Here is a 17,424-nt window from a genome sequence, read left to right as displayed (position 1 = left end):
TAAAGTTACATCAGTCTATTTGACAGAAATACATCTTAATAAAAGGACTTTAATATTTTTAGTGTGCTCTACTCCTGTTGCAGAGAAGCCTTTGCACTTTGGTTGAATTTGAGTCCAGTAGGTAATTCTGAACCCTGGAATGAACATGGGCTCCCTTGAATTTGATGGGGGTGTTACCACTGAGTTGAGCTGAAGTAGTGTTACCTTCTGGATGCTTTTATGGACTTGTTGAATTACCGTCTAGCTGCAGTTTATCAACACCTGACTGATAATTTTTGAGACTCCAGCATGTTTAACATCCTGTCTGCTCATCCACCCAGGTCTGCTTTTATAGCTATTGCCATTATCATTAAATTAACGTTGTATTTCTTGTACAAAACCATATGTCCTTCAGAATTGCCTGTGCAGATCCTGACTCTCAGGATATATATGCATTCAGTACCACAAACAGAGAACCTTTTAGGAGGAAATTTCCATTTCAGCCCTGACATACCGCAAAATTAATGATGGAGTAGCATGAAATATTACATTTTCATATCTGTGTTACAATATTGAGTGCACAAATGTCTGTTTATTGAAGACGAATTTGACATAATTGTTGTGCAGACAAAATTTATGTGACAAATAGTATAATTTGGGCAGTCTGACAGGTGTTTGGTTCAGGTAGCTTTTCTTGCCTAGTACATTTAACATACTTCATTTACTTTGCTTTTTGTGTATATTATTGCCAATGAAAACTTACTATGTATTACTATGAGAGCTGGTTTATCTCCTTTTCTCTGCTTGCAGTAGGTGGGATAGGGCACATCCTTTAGTATTTGTATGTAACTTTTTCCACACCTTTATTTTTTCTGCCATTGCTGTCAGCTTCTTCGCATTTGTATTGCAGAAGTTTTCTCTGTCTTGACAGGTATCAAAATCACTTTAACTTCCTTTTTGTAATGTGGGTTTGTTTTTACATTTGCCTGTTTTGGGGGGGTTTCAGCTATCTCAGGATACATCTCATCTACCTTCATTTTCATTAATCCTTTATTGACGTGGATTGCTACATAGTAGTTGAAAAACACTTTTAGAAACCTTGAACTTTGTGGCATTGGATTTGATCTTAGTAGGATTCTCTCCAAGCAGATAAATCTTTCTCCTCTAGAGATAGAACAGAATTACTTAAAAAGAACATGGTGTTCATTTAAAAAAATAAAAAAGTTCATCTTCTATGATATGTTTAAATATATTGCATGTGTTAGTACAGTTACAGTGGTGAGCGTTGCTTTGAATTTGTTCTTGTTTTTGTTGCATTGTGCTTGAAGGTTAATCCTGCAGCTGCTGAAATCAGGGGTAAAGTTCCCATTGATTTCATCAAGCCAAGGATCTGTCCCATCCAGCAAGAAAGGAATTACTTCTGAATCTGGAGTACAGTAGACTTCCCATAGCCTTGGGAGTAACAGGGAACAGTACCAAGCCTGTTTTACAGAGAGGTAAACTGAGACATGGAAAGATTTAAGTTCCTTGCCCTAAGAGTGCTAGAAATAGAAAAGAGAGACATAAGATTGTGGCTGTGGCTGTCTGTCATGGAGCTGCTGTTACCATAGGTGTTTCATACGAATGATGACTTGATTTTAATAAATGAAGCATGTTCAACATGAACATTAAAATTTTTTGCTGTAACTTGTTGTTTTAAAATAACTTCAAATGAAGCTCACTAGCTTAAGAGACTAAATGATCTTTAGCAAAGACAAACCCTAATCTTGACAGAAAGGAATCAGATTTTTGATTAAATGGAGCAATCTCTAGTATTAATTTAATACAGAAATCCAAAATGTAGCATGTCACAAAATTCCTGATCTTAGTTACTTTCTGCGTAACTGTTATGTTCATTTTTAGAGATGACTTTTCCAAGATCAGAACAGAAATAACACTTATACCTGTTAGGTGATTGTTTTCTGAGCACAGACTGCTCAGTCTGAAAGAAATTGTCATACAAAATATGTAGAGAGCATCAAAAGAGTGTAGATTTTTAAAGCAGTTGTGAAGAGGCTCAACAACAGAGACAGAAGAAAAAGGCTGTTTCTGTTGTGCTTATTGCTAGTTCCATTTCTGTCTGTTATGAAATCTAAATACCACGTGGACTTGTGAAAAGCCTCTTAGAATCCTCTTAGTGTAGAAATTTCTGCAGGAGAGGCAGCTTGCTTTATGTTTTTATACTTTGAGGAAGTTGATTTTCATTCGTTTTTATGAGGTAGCTGATAGCCAGACCATTCATACTTTTGTATTTAAGTTTTTAAACAACTACTTGCTTTTGATGGATGCTGTCATAATAAAAAAATTTCTTCAGGCTGTAGCCCTCAATAATAATTAAGTCAGCTTTCCATTTAAAGGAAAATGGAAGTCTGGTTAAATAAAGGCAGTAAAATCACAGGTTTATAAAAATTTTACAGTAGCTTTCTCCAATTTTCAGTGAATTTAATGGGACTTATGTGGTACTGTTCAGATCCTTATGGGTAGCAGATACAGTTTTACATAATTCTACACAAAATGAGTAAAAAAATGAAACACTAAGAGACAAACAGTTAAGCCAAGCAAATTCTCCAGTATACCTTTGCCATAGAATTTTGTTCATGGGATTTTTTTAAATGATGAGGAAGCAGTAACATTTTACTAAAGTATTAGTTGTACAGAAAAAAACTCCATTTGATCAGATTTTGTGAAACATGAATTTTGGATATAATAATCCAGTTTATACATTTGGTTGGTTGGTGTTTTGTACTTTTAAAGAATCATCCGAAAATAAGTTCCATCTTGTCCTTTTTCAATGCACTGAACTCTTATCAGTGGTTAGAATAGCTAGATCATGCGTTATCTTGCTATGGACGCTGAGCCAGCATGGGTCCAACAGAGTGAAGTTCATCAGCATGTTTACAAATCTTTCTGCATGCAGAGGCAGTTCAGATGTCCACAGTGTGCTCCAGGAATTAAGAGCATTGACATATGTGGTACAAAGCATGCTCTCTGATTCTGCACAGGGCCAGTATTTGGGTCCAGCTGGATTTACTGGTTGCAATCTTGTCAGACCCATGCTGATGATTGGTGGCATCATTTTCCCTGATGTTGCTTGACAGTGTCCTGGTTATCAGGAGGCTTATCAGCTCAATAATAACATCGTGCCAGCCTAAAAATTCTCATCCTGCACCCATCTTAATAAGCCTGGTGCAGTGGAAAGCTTGGTATAAAGATGCTGGGCGGCTCTGTGGGAGTCAACCCAGCATAGCCAACACCGAGCAAGGGTAATAAGCCCGACTAGACTCGAGCAGTTTCCTTTTGGAGACTCTGCAATGGCTTTACACTGCATTTCCCAGTGCCTGTTTTACCCTACTTTACTACCTTAATGAAATATCTCTGCCCACCATTCTCTGGATAATGGAAAGGTTGTAACGTTGCAGCAGTGTTGTTGCCTCACCGCAAAGCAGTATTCACCTGGGTAGACTGTTTACAAAAGGCAAACTTCACAATAGAATTTGAGTTTTACAGAACTTCCAAGCTCTCTTGGTTTATGCTGATATTGGAGCTCTCAAAATCCCTTCTACCCTTCTGGTTACTTTAAAGAATCAGGCTGAATTTTGCCAGCAGGTATAGGATTTGACTCAGGAAAAGTTTCCCTCACTATCGCCTTCTGAATATGCTTTGGGTAGAGTCTGCTTCAGCCAAAGGGAGGCCTTCATATTAAAGAGAGAATATTTTTCTCTTGCTCCTAAATTAGATCAGCACAACTGCTTGGTTTGTATGCTGTGTGTAGCTATATAATACTTCATGTGTTTACTGTTTCTTTCTTCTCTCTCTCTTCCTGACCATTCTCTCTCTTCTCTATCCCATAGAGATACTCTGTGGGGGAAAAAAAAAAAAAAGAGTAGAGAGTAAGAAGAATTGAGAACAAAAAGGAAGAGGAACTATGTAATATATGAGGTTGACTTACTCCCTGACCCACAGAGTTGCAGAAGTTTCAGAATTAGGCAAAATGAATTTGTTCAGCCCTAATTACTGTTATTATAGTACATAATACTAATGTTCCTACAGCACTTGGATACTGTTGTGTGCTACCTACCATAGATAAGTTGTTATTATTACTACCTTCTAGGTCCATCTTGGCAGTGGAATTTGGGTAGATGAGGAGAAATGGCACCAGCTGCAAATAACACAAGGAGATTCAAAGTATACAAAAAATCTAGCGGTTATGATTTGGGGAACAGATGTTCTCAAGAACAGAAGTGTCACAGGAGTTGCAACCAAAAAAAAGAAAGATGCCGTTCCCAAGCCACCTCTCTCACCTCACAAATTAAGCATTGTCAGAGGTAGGTTATTTGAAAACTTTTGCTTCCTGCTTTGGAGTTTAACCATTAATCATTGAGTTGAAAGATTCTTCTTTTCAGCTCATATAAAATTAACTGATTAAAAGCTGTAATTGAAGTTGCTATTGCATTTTGAAGTGCATACATATCCAGAAAAAAAAAAAAAGACACATTACGATAGCTGGACACAGTGCAAGCCTTCACAGGTGGAGAGTTGTACTTTGACTTCAGTAAGGTTCAAGAAGATCATCATTTCAAACCACTTGCAGAACAGGACTCTGAGCTTGGAGAACAGCACATTGTCCTGGAATTCTTTTTATAAGATAATGGTTTAACTGCATATGCTGCTTTTAACAAGCCTGAGAGTAATCTTACCACATTCTTCTATCCAGAATGTAACCAACTCTGGTGTGAGGCAAAGAAACCATTACAGCACTGACTATAAAAATGTGCATACTTTCAAAGGAGAGAAAGAATAGTAGTTTAAGTGGAGAAAATGTGAATAGTAGAAATTAATTGTTGGCCTTCAGTTGTAATTTGAACAGGAAGTGTAAATTGCTGACCTATCGGGCAGAAAATTTGCAACAATTTCAGTTACATGGACTCAGGCTTGCCCTATGTAGTATTTTGAGAGCGCGAGCAGGCCCTGTCCTTTATTTAAAATGAATGGTGATTTCAATCCCTTTGTATCATCATGCTTGTGTTTTACATTCAGTTCTGTCTCTTTTGGTGTTTCAGGCTTCTTTTTAAGTCAAAACTGAGTCAGTTCCTCATGGAATACATATCAGAACTGGATTTTTTAGGTTTTGTGCTCAGCCTAAATTCCAGTCGGGCTGAAAGAAGTCTCCTTAAAGTTTCTTCTGCAATTTGAGTGAGCTTCATTATTCTGTATTTCCTGTTCTTAGTTGCTCTATGCTCTAAACCATGAACTCTTGTAATCTGCTTTGAAAGTACCATGTTTTGGAAGCAGGAAATATGATTCCTCCTTATGCGTTTATGTGTGTTGGGGGGGGAGTTGGAGAGTGATCTTCTTACTGCCACTTACTCATTTCTTACAGAGTAAGAGAAGTAGAAGACATGATTTTTTTTTTTACTAATCTGCTTCAGAAATAAATGTGGAAGCACATGCTGTTCCATACTGATATTCTAGTTCTGGCTGGGACCTTTTGGCACAATCCTAACACAAGTAGTAAAGTAATGACATACTCGCCCTGTAAGGAATCTAGTCTGTGGCTGTGACTACCCCGTCAGCTCCTAATGGGAGAGAGAGTTGGTTACCCAGAATACAGATGCACATTTGCAAGCATGCAGTACAAACATCTTTGTTGGCCCATTGCGATGATCTTTCTAGCTTCCCTGTTGGAGGCTTTTGCTCCTCAGCACTGCTGGTGGAGTTGCTTATGTGAGAGTTTCCTCTTCTACTTCAGTCAGAGCCAACCTGCATTGCTTAAATCATTTAAATGATAGCTTTCTTCTAACTCATCTTGTTTTGACTACAGTGAGTTTGAGAGTAGTCTCCATCAGGTACACGGTGAGAAGCAGATGAGGCCCTTCCCTTTTTTCTCTTCCTTGATTTACATTCCCCAACATTTCAGTTATTTCTTCTTTTTTCTATTTTTTCTGCCATGTGTTTGCTTTCTGCCTCTACCCTTGTTTGATTTTTTTTTTTTCTGCTCCACTCCTGCTTTTCCATGTTTCTCTTTCAAGTGTTTCTTTTACCCTGTCTTTGACTCCCTTTTGTTAGACTCAAGGCTATAGAGTCTCCTCTTAAACCATGTTAAACTGCATGCCCATTACTGCTAGGTAGCACCAGGAGGGCAGCAGACGGACTTCCTAGATCAGCAGTACTGGGTAGCACGTAACCTTGATTTCCCACGTCCTTGTGTCATTTTGCACTGCACTGCATTGCATTGCACTGTGACACTTGCATCAATGTTAGCAGATCTTGCCCCATCATGGCAGCAGAGTTTTCTGAAACTTTAGAAGTGATTATATGAGAAGTCATTCCATTACAGAGAAGTGGAGAAACAAAACAAAGTAGCAAATGCTGAAATGCTAGGAAGTTAGTTTACTTGGCCAAGAACTTGAATCAAGCACCACAGAAAGAAATAAAGCTCCCTTTTAGTTTTTACAGTCTACTTGACTTTGATCTCATCAGAAATAAGAAGGGATATCTGTATGCTCCTCAAAAGACAAAGAGGTAGAACCCCCCAAATCACTCTTTGGAGCCCCCGTACCAGCACCCTTGTGTGACTTACTGAGTTGCTACATCTGTAGCCCCTCATAGAAATGGAAGAAAAGGGGGAGGAAGAAGTGTAACAATCATGGATCTGTCTGGATCACGTTGACTTTTAGAGCCACAGCTGATCTATAAGTTCTATCAAGTGATTCCTTCTTTGGGATAAAGCAGTAACACAGCCTGCATTTTACTGGAACTTCAGCTCACTAGGTTTATCTGTCACAAGCTTTTTGGAGTATTCCTGAGATTGCTGTAGTAAAAATTTATGCCCTAAAAACGCTCCGGGTCTCTTAAGGTTCTCAATGACATGTGTCTTCCTAGGGATCATATTTCAAATCATAATTTACTGATGATTTGCATTCCAGCTATCAGGCTGCATGCTGATTGATTTTATTTATTTTATATTTGGTACGTTTTGTAATATAAAATTCACATTTTTTGAGATGTTCTCATCTTTCTGTGGACACAGACTAACATATTTAAAATAAATTTTTGAATGACAGCATTAGCTCTTAATGTGTCTCATATCTCTAGCTTCTTAAAAATCCCTAATGCATAGTATATTATAAAGAAGTTATAAAAAGTATGATGCGTGAGCACTGTTATAAACCTTCTTAATGCAAAATAACCTTTTATAAAACTTCGGAGGGGCTTCAAAATGAACTACAAAGCATGCATAGTACTTAACTTTCATAACTTTTTAATATGATGCATTAGAAATGTTATAAACCATGTTAATTAAGTGATAATCTCTATGGCTTTCTGTATATGAAGCAATAAACGGCTACTGGAATAGATTACTAGGCAAAGCAGAACAGAATTTGTTTAATCAGTCTTGGAAGCTGTTTATTACTAGTAGCCTACACAACAAAATGCATTTTCCTGGTTATGAAAACAAAAAACCCAAACCTGTCTGTGTCTAAGGAGTTGGGTGCGTTGCACCACCTCTGTTTTCAGTCGCAAATGCTGGATTCTACAAGGCGCAGAACTACCAACTGTGTGGAGCAGAGTTTTCCCAACTCGTTGTGCTCACTGCTTTGCAGATACTAGTTACTTGCTTTTTGTATTCCAGTTAATTCCACAAAGCACATTGTGCAAACACACAAGAAGATGGCTCTCACCCCAAATACTCTAATAATGCAAGCGAAATATAAAGACCAGGGACAGGGCATGCAATAAAGATGCAGACATTATAATGTACGTTATACAGATTTAAAAATATATATATATATATATTAATGCCTTCTCCTATTGATTTACTGCTTCTCTTCCTAACCCTTATCATTTATTTAATGTCTTGAAGGTATGATGATAGGAGTGACTCATAGGGAATGGTAGATAACAACAGTTCTAGTGAGACCATTTGTCTGGAGGAAGATTCTAAATCTGCTGTGGAGATATGGACAAAAAGAAGAGTTAGGCAGGCAAGACTGACACTGTTAAAAGGTTGGATTTAGCCTTGTTTCTGTATAGAAAGCCTGTTCATGTAGTCACAGCATAACTGAGAGTTTGTCATGTCAAAATTTCAAACCTGGTGAAAAATCTTGCCTCTAACAAAGATAGCCAGTGAATCAGTGAAAGCTTCTGTTGTATTGCAACAAATAGACGCAGTGCTTATTGCTGTCTATTGAGTAGTTAGCCCAACAGAGGGCTACATTCTTTTCTAAAAATATCCTAATGGCTTTTTCCTTTTTTTTTCTCCCCAGAATGTTTATTTGATAGAATAGCACAAGAAACTGCGGATGAAACTGAAATTGCACAGAGACTCTCCAAAGTCAACAAGTACATCTGTGAAAAAATCATGGATATCAATAAATCATGTAAAAATGAAGAAAGGAGGGAAAGTGCAAAGTACAATTTGCAATAAATTTTGGATTTTTAATAAAGTCTTAGTGTTTTACTTAAGCGTTGTTTTTTGATTTGCGTGGCATTTTTGCTGATGGGAGAAGCTGACTTTAAGGGTGACTCTCATTCTGTTTTTTGAGCAGTTCTGTGAAAAGCCTTTCTATAGTGTAACCTGCTTTTAAATGATATGATAGATTGTAAGTCCACTCACAATGAAACAGAGTGAATTTTCCAAGTTTTTCCAATGAATTGCAGTATGTTACCTGCAGTTTTGTATATAGGTTGTGATTCTGCAAACACCAACCCTTTTTGCCTACATCTTGTTTTACTGGAGTTAGTGGAACTAGGCTGTAGTAAACATCTGCTTAGAAAGATCTGTACAAAATCTACTTTGCTATTGAAAAGGGTTTTATTGTATTTTACAAAGTGTTTTTCCGAACTGAAATTTTAATCATTTGTTTTTATAAATCTTTGTTTCGATCTCTTACAATATATTTGGTCAAAAACATACAAATAGCGCTTCTTTTTCACTTATTATCTCGAATAGCTAGATTACCATTACTGTCATAGTTAAAAACAAAAAACCCCACAAACCTAAAGCTGTAAGTTGTAAGATCATGATAATTCATTAAAAAAAATCGAGTTATTTTCAGGCACAAGGGCACCTTTCAGATTTCTGTTTCTGCTACAAAGCTGTTTGCTATGTCTGTGTTGTAGTTCTTGAAGCACTACATTTTTAGTGTATTTGTATTTTCAAAAGATTTAAAGATTGCCATTTTATGCAAGATAATATGTAATAGAAAACTTAATACCAATTCCTCTGAGTCCATGGTTTAACAATGGGCATTTTTTAGCACAAATTTAACTTAGAAAAAGATCATTTTCTATATCGAATTTAGACTTGTGGTGCAGAGACATATGAAATACTTTGTTGTGAGTCTGAATTATACCTTACTTTCTCTAACGGAAAGAAAATAACCTTATGTCTTGTTTTGTGAAGGGTTTTGAGAATAAGTTTTGCAGAGAGAATTTAGGACCTATAAATTAAAAAAAAGAACCATGATCTGATCAATCTTGAAGATTTTTTATATTGGTGATCTCAGTTAACCTTCCATTTATTTTACACACACAAATGTGGTTATCTGCGTTTCAGATCATCTCGTTTAGAGTATCAGTATTTATTTTCTACTGCTAAAATCCTGCTTCCTGTAGTTCAAAAGACTTTCCATTTCTTATCATCTTCCTTTAGCACTGGTATACCTGAATGTTAAGCCTATTATAATGTCCTGTGTGTGTAGATAATTTGAAAGGAGCAATGCAAGGATTCTTTAAAGGGCTGCAGTGGAAGGGAGAGACATGCTGTAACTTTAGTACCTGTTTCAGGATAGATGGGGAAAAACAAAAGAGCATGTTTTCTCTTCCTATAATGCCATATGTGCTTAAATGATGTCCTAATCCAGAGCATTATTATTTGTTTTATCCTTTCCAAGGTGCAATTTCATGACTGGCTTAAGCCAATCTAAGTACGTAGTGCTGCCAAGAGAGTTCGTCCCACTTTCTCTGCCCCTGGCCCTGTGTTCCCTCTTCCTTCCCTTAAACTGGCACTTCGGATTATGCAGATGTGTCAGATCTCACTGATTCCCAAGGTTCATTTCATAAAGGTTAGTGCCAGTAGAAGGGATCCAGTGAGAATTCAATAGCCAGGAATGGGAAGAGGAGTGTCTTTTTACAGTGGCTTACGCTTATTCTGAAACTGCACTTTTAACAGTCTAGCTTGCCCCTTTTAATTTCAAAGTGTTCTTAGGTACTGGTTAGTGAAGCACATAAATGTTTCTGCTTCCTGATTTGGGATGCCGCATAGTAAATTGGTGTTTTTAAAGTCAGTGTATGTATTCCTTTATTAATTAGAGAACAAAATAGAGATAACATTGAAGAAACGCTTAAACAGCAAGTCCCATTTTTCCGTCAGACTTGTGAATGTACAATGTTTTTTAAAGCAAAATTAGGAAAAATGTCTGTATTTTCTCAGTCTTTTATGGCTTTAGTACTAATGTGTTTTCACTGTAACAGATTCTTTAATGAGAAAATAATACTGCACTTCTAATAAGATGAGTATAAAGTAAGCCTATTTGAGATAGCACTTTATGAAACCTGAAAAAAGCAGATTAGAATTTAATTAGTTAGGACTCTAGCTTGTGTCCCCCAAAATGAGAGATTCTAGGTTTTTCTGCAAAACCAGCAAGATCTTTCTAGGGTTTCTTTTTGACAGACTTGTCCCATCAAATGTTAATGCTGCATGTTGCAGAAAAATTTTAATTTTTGGGGGGGGAGAAAATATCTCTGAAGTGTTTATTCATATTTTCTTGGAGTTTTTGTCACCCCAGGGCCAGTAGACAGGTTTTTTTAGTAGAGTTTCAGTGGAGTATTTGGGTAGCACACAAGGATTCACTTCCCTACAGTGTGTGTTACCGTGAGGGCTAATAATTAGTGCATCCTATGTTGGACTGGACAGCTGGCATTTAATATGAGCATCACCTGAAGCTTTGATAAGTTACAGTAAAGGAATAGAGCATATTAAAAGCAATATTCCTCTTTGTTGTATTATAACTTGGATTAAATGTTTGGATTTCTGGAAATAAGCTTTTAATAATAATGAACTGGTTTTGCGCACACTGTAGTTGTAAGGCAAGGAGTCTAGGGCTCTGTAATGGATAGAAGTTGTGTATGAATAACAGTTTTGTATTTAAATTTGGTCATTACTCTTCCTTCTCTTTTCCTTCTCTGTGAACCTGTGTAAAGACTGTGCAAATCTTTCCCAGCCTGTTTGTTTCAAATAATAGGCCACAGTTGTCATGTGTTCCAGCATTATCCAAGGAAAAATATACACTTTAATGGGGTGTGCTTTTCTGAATTGAAATACTGATTGCCAAATTTACTGTGAATTTCATTTCTCTCTTTTATATTGCATTTATGGTCAATGCTGTTCTTGCTGGTACATTAATTCTTCCGTAATTGTGCCTGCCTGTACATAGTTTTGGTTTGCTCATAATGCATCTGCCATGAATCTACCAGAGGAAACTTTATGCAAAAATAGTGCCTACTAACTTTCTCCTATCGTAGCTTAACTTTATCATATCTGTACATTACATGAAACAGTACAGAATTTTGACATAAAATGAAATAGGTTTTATTACACCCTATACCAGGTTCGTCATTCTAAGGTTTGTGCTGTGCTATTATTTCATTCTGTAAACCTGGATTTAGAAGTATCAGAAAAAAAAGATTTAAGAGGAACTGACTTTGTTTTGTGCGGAGAGATCAATGCATACTGTTTACCATTTTTTCTCGAAGAAGGAAGAAGGTATTACTGTTATATGAGTGATGAATCCTTTGTTGCCACACATTGCCGCTGTAATTTGTAATATTCATGACCTGATCCGTATTAAAGTGCCTCTGGCACACTTGCAGGGAAGCAAGATTAGAGTTAACAAAGAGGTCTTTATTTTCCATTAATGATTTTATAAGGGAAATGAGCTATTATATTAAAGAAAGAATCCGAACAGATATTTTAATACCTCAGTCAAGATGCCTAGCCACTCAATTAAAAAGAAAGCTTGTATTTCCTTTTTCTCAAGGAGAGAAAGAAAATTGTCAGATTGAGCTATTACAGAACAGGTCTGGATTTAGTGATGCTTTACAGAGAGGGAAGATTTTTTTTTAATACAGCCAGACTAAAATTCTTATTTATTTAGTCATGTCAAAGTTGAAGTATCAGTTGAAAGAATTTATGAGGTTGCATTTGGGTAGCTATTGAGCATGACTGTCAAAATAAGGTACAATCTCCCTGCGGGAGGTAAAGTCTTTGCACTGTACCTTTGGTGTTGTATCTGATGGATTACTACACTGCTGCTTTGTTGTCTTAAGTGTAGATTCTTGTCCTATCAGAAGTTTTAAGTAGCAATGAATTGATTTTTTTTTTCATATTTAGTGAAATTGTAAAGATAGTTCAGCTTCACGCCTCCAGAATTTGTAGACTTTTAAAAAGTAAAGCTAAGTGCAGTTCATTGGTGAAATAATACTATCCTGACACAAAACCTCAAAGGAGTGAATGTTCTGAACTAATACAGCCCCATTAGCTGCATTCGTAACTCTTGAGAAAACAAAACTTTGCCAGTTTCTGAAAGGGAAAGCAAGGTTCTGTCGTATGAACTTATATTAAGGAATATTTCAATATTCCATCTTCTGATGTGAGAATGGCCACTTTTCAGAAATGTGTAAAAATTAAATTTGTGCTTCTTCAGAATGAGATAGTAGTTTTCTCAGGCATATTCTTGAAAATATTTGTCATTCTGTGCATGCCTTTAGTCTGGGATTGATGAAGTCATAACATCAATCGTTTAGGCTTTATTGGTGTCATTTTTTTCATCATAACACTGTGGAATTGTGAAGTGATTCATAGAACATTGAGGCAATAAAAATGTTATGAAGTGCAATTATTGCATGTTTCATGCTCAGTAGCTAATTTTTAATTTCACCATCTTGGACGCTTTTTCATCCCCCCAGGCTTCCTCAATAGAAGAGAGAATCATTTGGACTTGAAAAACAGGAACAGTGATTCAAAAAGGAATTAATTTACTTGGCTGTTCATTTGCTTTACTTTTGCAATTATTTGCAATTATTTCTGCTGTTTGTATTTGAACAATAATTTTCGTTCTGTGTATCAGATTTCCGCTTGTTGAGTCTGCAGTGAAGTCACAGTCCACTGACTGCAACATCAGTTGGTTTTTGTAAAGATGAAAGTACTACACCTATGACATCGGATAAAGTTCTGTTATGGCTGGGTCAGAACAGAGGTGAAAGCAAGTCTGGGAGGAGAGGAAGAAGAAGCTGAGCATAAGGGTTTTTTTCTTTGCTGCCTTATGGCTAGAAAACTTCTTCCTACTAGGGAAATGGCTTCCTCCACATGTTGCAGAATAACAACATTATGTTCTATGTTGTTGGCAGCCATTTATTGAAAGTTTAACAGATCTAAACTCTTATTAGCATATATTTTAATGAATCAGGCTATCTGCTTTCATATTAAATTTTAGTCTTCAGTGATTCGAAATTACTGAGTCAATGAAAAATTACTGAACACCCAAGGGGGGCCGGGTGGGGGGGCTTAGCTTTCATTGTAGCATAACAATTGCTAGAAGTCCTGTGAAACATAAAATATTATGCTTGTTGGTGTTTGTGCATCTTCTATACTGAGCGTGAGCTTTCACTCTTTTAGAGAAAGCTTTAGGTTTCATGGGATAGGCTGATTATCAGAAGAGCTGGCTGTGAACACCTTTTGGTAACAACCCTAATGAATGTGAAGGATGTACTGGGATAGCAGTAGGGATTATGTCTTGATAGTGCCGTGTCACATTGGTACTAGCCCCTTCCAAATGAGATTCAGATGAATGAAAAAGCTTACATGGGAGAGTTTCATATTGTTTTTTTGGTAGTCAAATATATCTTTTAAAGTCTTCCCAAATGTTTATGGAGATCTTACTGAATTACAGTTTAGATAAAAGGAATTGTATTCTTTCCGTGTGTTTTTCATTTTTTCTTGTGTTAACAGAATAGACGTTTGATGGGAGACATCTTTCTAAATGATGTTTAAGTTGGGATACCAGCTGACTGATAGTTAAAAGTAGTCCATTTGGAAGTTTTGAGTCTGTAAGTCAGATGAACTGTGTTCTTCTCTTTCTGTACAGATTCTTCTGCAGGGTTTATGGGGAGTGCCTTGTAAAGAAAACTTCTCCAGATGAGCCTGACTGGAGCTGTCGGGGGTGGAGAACCTGTCTCCAAGTTACTGTTCTGTTCTTACGTTTTTTGAAGTGTCTTAGATTCTGAAGTGCCAAAAAAACTCTTGAAAGTGCAATTTTACATTTTTTCTGCATTGTTTTTTAAGTTGCCTTGACATCTGTTAGTTTTTTTGCAGCTACAAGGACACTTTCATCTTTCCAAGACCAGTTTACCCCCTGCAAGGAACCACCCTTGATAGGATACAACTTAGTGGGATGGCTTTTCTTCAGGTATATTCCCCTAAAGGCAACTCAACCAGCAAAGATTTGTTCATTGCCACTTTGGTAAATATGTGTAACTTATGCTCAATGACATTTCTAAACTTAAAATGAAGCTGAGATCACTCAGTAGCAGCCAAATGAGGAGTAGGGTTGTATGTCTGATGGTACAGGATGTCTAGGAATAGGTTGTGGAGGAGTCACGTAGGCCTTTTCACCTTCCCACAGAGAACTAATTTGTGCAATTTAGATTAAGTCAGTAGCCAAATAGCAAAATCTCAAACAGATTGACTGGCATTTAAGGTTTCAATCAGTGAGAAGTTTTATTAATTAAAAAAGTCCAATCACTCTTACGTGCCAAGAATTTAACCTTTAACAAGTAGAATAATCAGTGTTTTCTTCTGTAGTCAGGGACCTCTATCTATTGCAGTTACACAGCTGTATGTTTTCAGATATAATTTACCATCATTCTGACAGTCCATATAAATCTGTCTGTGCCATGTAAATCCACAAATTGATGATTTTCCAGATGTTAGCCAGCTCCTGTTTTCCTAGCCTTCCTTTTTCATTTCTCTTCCTTCTGCAAGTAGAAGACAGTCTTCTGTGCTTGCCGTAAAGGTAAGGAGACAGAAATGTTTCACAGTTCATGCCTGGCAGTTTGGCAGCAGGGTTCCAAAGTAAATTCCTGCTTGTTATTCTTGGAGACAAGTAACATAGAGCTAGAGCATTTCTTTAGAAGATCTGGTTGCGTTGCAGTCACCATAAGGCACTCTTTGCAGTTCAGGAACTTCACATAGCAGCATTTTCTTTCTTGCAGCACCAAAGCATAGATTGTAGCGAAGAAAATTACTGTTACATGGAGATCTCCAAGCGCTAAGACTGAGTTTCTTCTGAATAGATCATTCGGCAGTATCTCTTAAAAGCTTTCATTCCTCAAAACGAGGATGCTGTACTATTTCACAAACTTAATGGCCTAGGAATTTTCCACCTGATTGTGGTGCCTAAGTTTGGACTGTCATTTCCATAAGATTTCTGCATGAACAATGGAGAGCAATAGTCACTTTGACAGATTAAACTGACATATGACTTAAATTGCCTTCTAGGGCTTCCATTTACTGTAGGAAAAACAGCTACCAGTTGATCTTAGAAAGAGAGAACTATTTCAATATTCTGTTACCTAAGTACAGTTTTTGGGAAGTATGTTCCTAGCCATCTGAGTTGCATGTCTAAAGACAGGTGGAGAGACTGCAGGCTGTGGTGTTTCTTCTAGCAGGTCATTAGATGAGATGGTGGGGTCACCATAGAACCCATTGGAGAACCTCAGTTGCTCCTTTGAAGAGAAACATTTCCTGGACTACAACATGCTTTTTAGAAGGGCAAACAGTGTTGTTTGAAAAGGCATCACAGGCGTTAAGTCCATCATTTCCTTCAGTAGTTTATTCTAGTGGATAATTACCCTTACTGTTCAACTTGTGCCATTTTCTAATGTGATTTTTTTTGGATTTATTTCCAATTACTAGTTCCTGATGTGTCTGTCTTAATATTCTCTTGACTCAGTGTTACTTCAGTGCTGTAACTGAGTCATCTCAAGAACTTCTTTTCAATAGACTGGGTTTCTTCAGTCTCCCACTGCTACATATTTTCTAGGTATCAACTCATTTTTGTAACACTTTTCCTTTATGTCTATGCAAATTCATTTGAGTTTTATGGAAATACCTTCTATAAATGGGTTCTTGATATTCTCTTAAATACTGTATTTGGTTTAATTAACATGATACAATCTCATGTTTTAGGACGCATGTCACTTTGTATTAGGATGTCATATATGATAGTTGTAATTTCATTTTGTGGTGCAAACTTAATTTGCCTCTGTAGAACAAACTGATACTTAATTGTTTCTTGCCCAATTGATGTTACAGTGTAATTCCCATTTTACTGTATAATTAAGTATAGCTCTGTCATGGAAATATTGGTCTTAGAATGGGTATTTATATCTAATATGCTTTTCTCTTTGACTAAGTACTGTACATGTGCCAGCAATGAGACAGAGCATGTTCTTCCTCTTTGCTTTACTGTTTATTCCTATATTCGTAACAGCACGTTCCATTAAGCCAGCCAAATGGGTTACAGTATGGAACCAGGCTAAAAGAGCAACAGGTAAACAGTGTTTCACAGAAAAGAGGACACCAAGATAAAAAATTAAAAGGAAGGGATGCTGCAGTCATCTTACTGTTGCTAGATTTTATACCATCTTCAAGACAAAGTTACGGAGTTTCCTTGGTGGAGGATACCTGTAAGTTGCCAAAGAAAGGTGAAAAGCCATTATCATCATGCTGTTTCATATCTTAGAGAGGATATTCTTGTAGAGAGACATAATCATTTATTGGAATTACTTAGTTCTGGAACATCCAATGAAACCCCGTAAAGGAATGTGCCAGGAGAAGATCTTGCTCTCTCCATCTGCCCTTGTTGTATCTGCTCTGATAAATTAGAGGTTGCTTTAGATAGGACTATACATATTTTGTTTGATTTTTGCCTGCTAAATAGCTTACATTCTAAGTTAACCTCAGAGAGAAGATGAGGAACTACTTTCTCTTCTGAGGTGGCTTAACGAAAGTTGTTGCTTGTCAGAATTCTGAAGGTCAGAACAGATTAAATATGTAAACAAAAATCATATCAAGAAGAGAGATCGCTGTGCCCTCCCAGATAAGAGGAGAGGGGCCCTGAGCCCCGCCACATCCTTCACTCTTCCGCAGGTAGAGCACAAGCATGTTGTCCCAGCAGGGGCAATAGTTTTGACTCCTACTAATTTTGGTATCTTTCTGGAGTTTGATGTGGAACTTTGATGTTTCTGGGGTGTTAGTGTATTATCTACCACCACACTCTCAGCTTGGCAGCATTTAAGACTCCTCTTGTCTGGTTAATATTAAAAGTTTATGGTATTCAAGCT

The 17,424-nt window shown here is 36.9% G+C and overlaps 1 protein-coding gene across 1 annotated transcript in view; it reads left to right on the top strand.

Annotated features, from left to right (window-relative positions):
* Positions 1-8,479, top strand: part of LOC106491608 (BEN domain-containing protein 5) — a 608,958-nt gene extending 600,479 nt beyond the window's left edge. Inside the window, exons 10-11 of the mRNA XM_067301224.1 lie at positions 4,130-4,343; positions 8,286-8,479. Coding sequence (XP_067157325.1) covers positions 4,130-4,343; positions 8,286-8,446 — 375 coding nt within the window. The 3' untranslated portion in view covers positions 8,447-8,479. The remainder of the gene's footprint in view (positions 1-4,129; positions 4,344-8,285) is intronic.
* Positions 8,480-17,424: the final 8,945 nt, after the last annotated feature.

This window comes from Apteryx mantelli, chromosome 8 (assembly GCF_036417845.1).
Source record: "Apteryx mantelli isolate bAptMan1 chromosome 8, bAptMan1.hap1, whole genome shotgun sequence".
In the NCBI taxonomy this organism is placed as follows: domain Eukaryota; kingdom Metazoa; phylum Chordata; class Aves; order Apterygiformes; family Apterygidae; genus Apteryx; species Apteryx mantelli.
The sequence above is the reverse complement of the archived record's forward strand: the minus strand, read 5'-3'. Positions and strand labels throughout refer to the sequence as shown.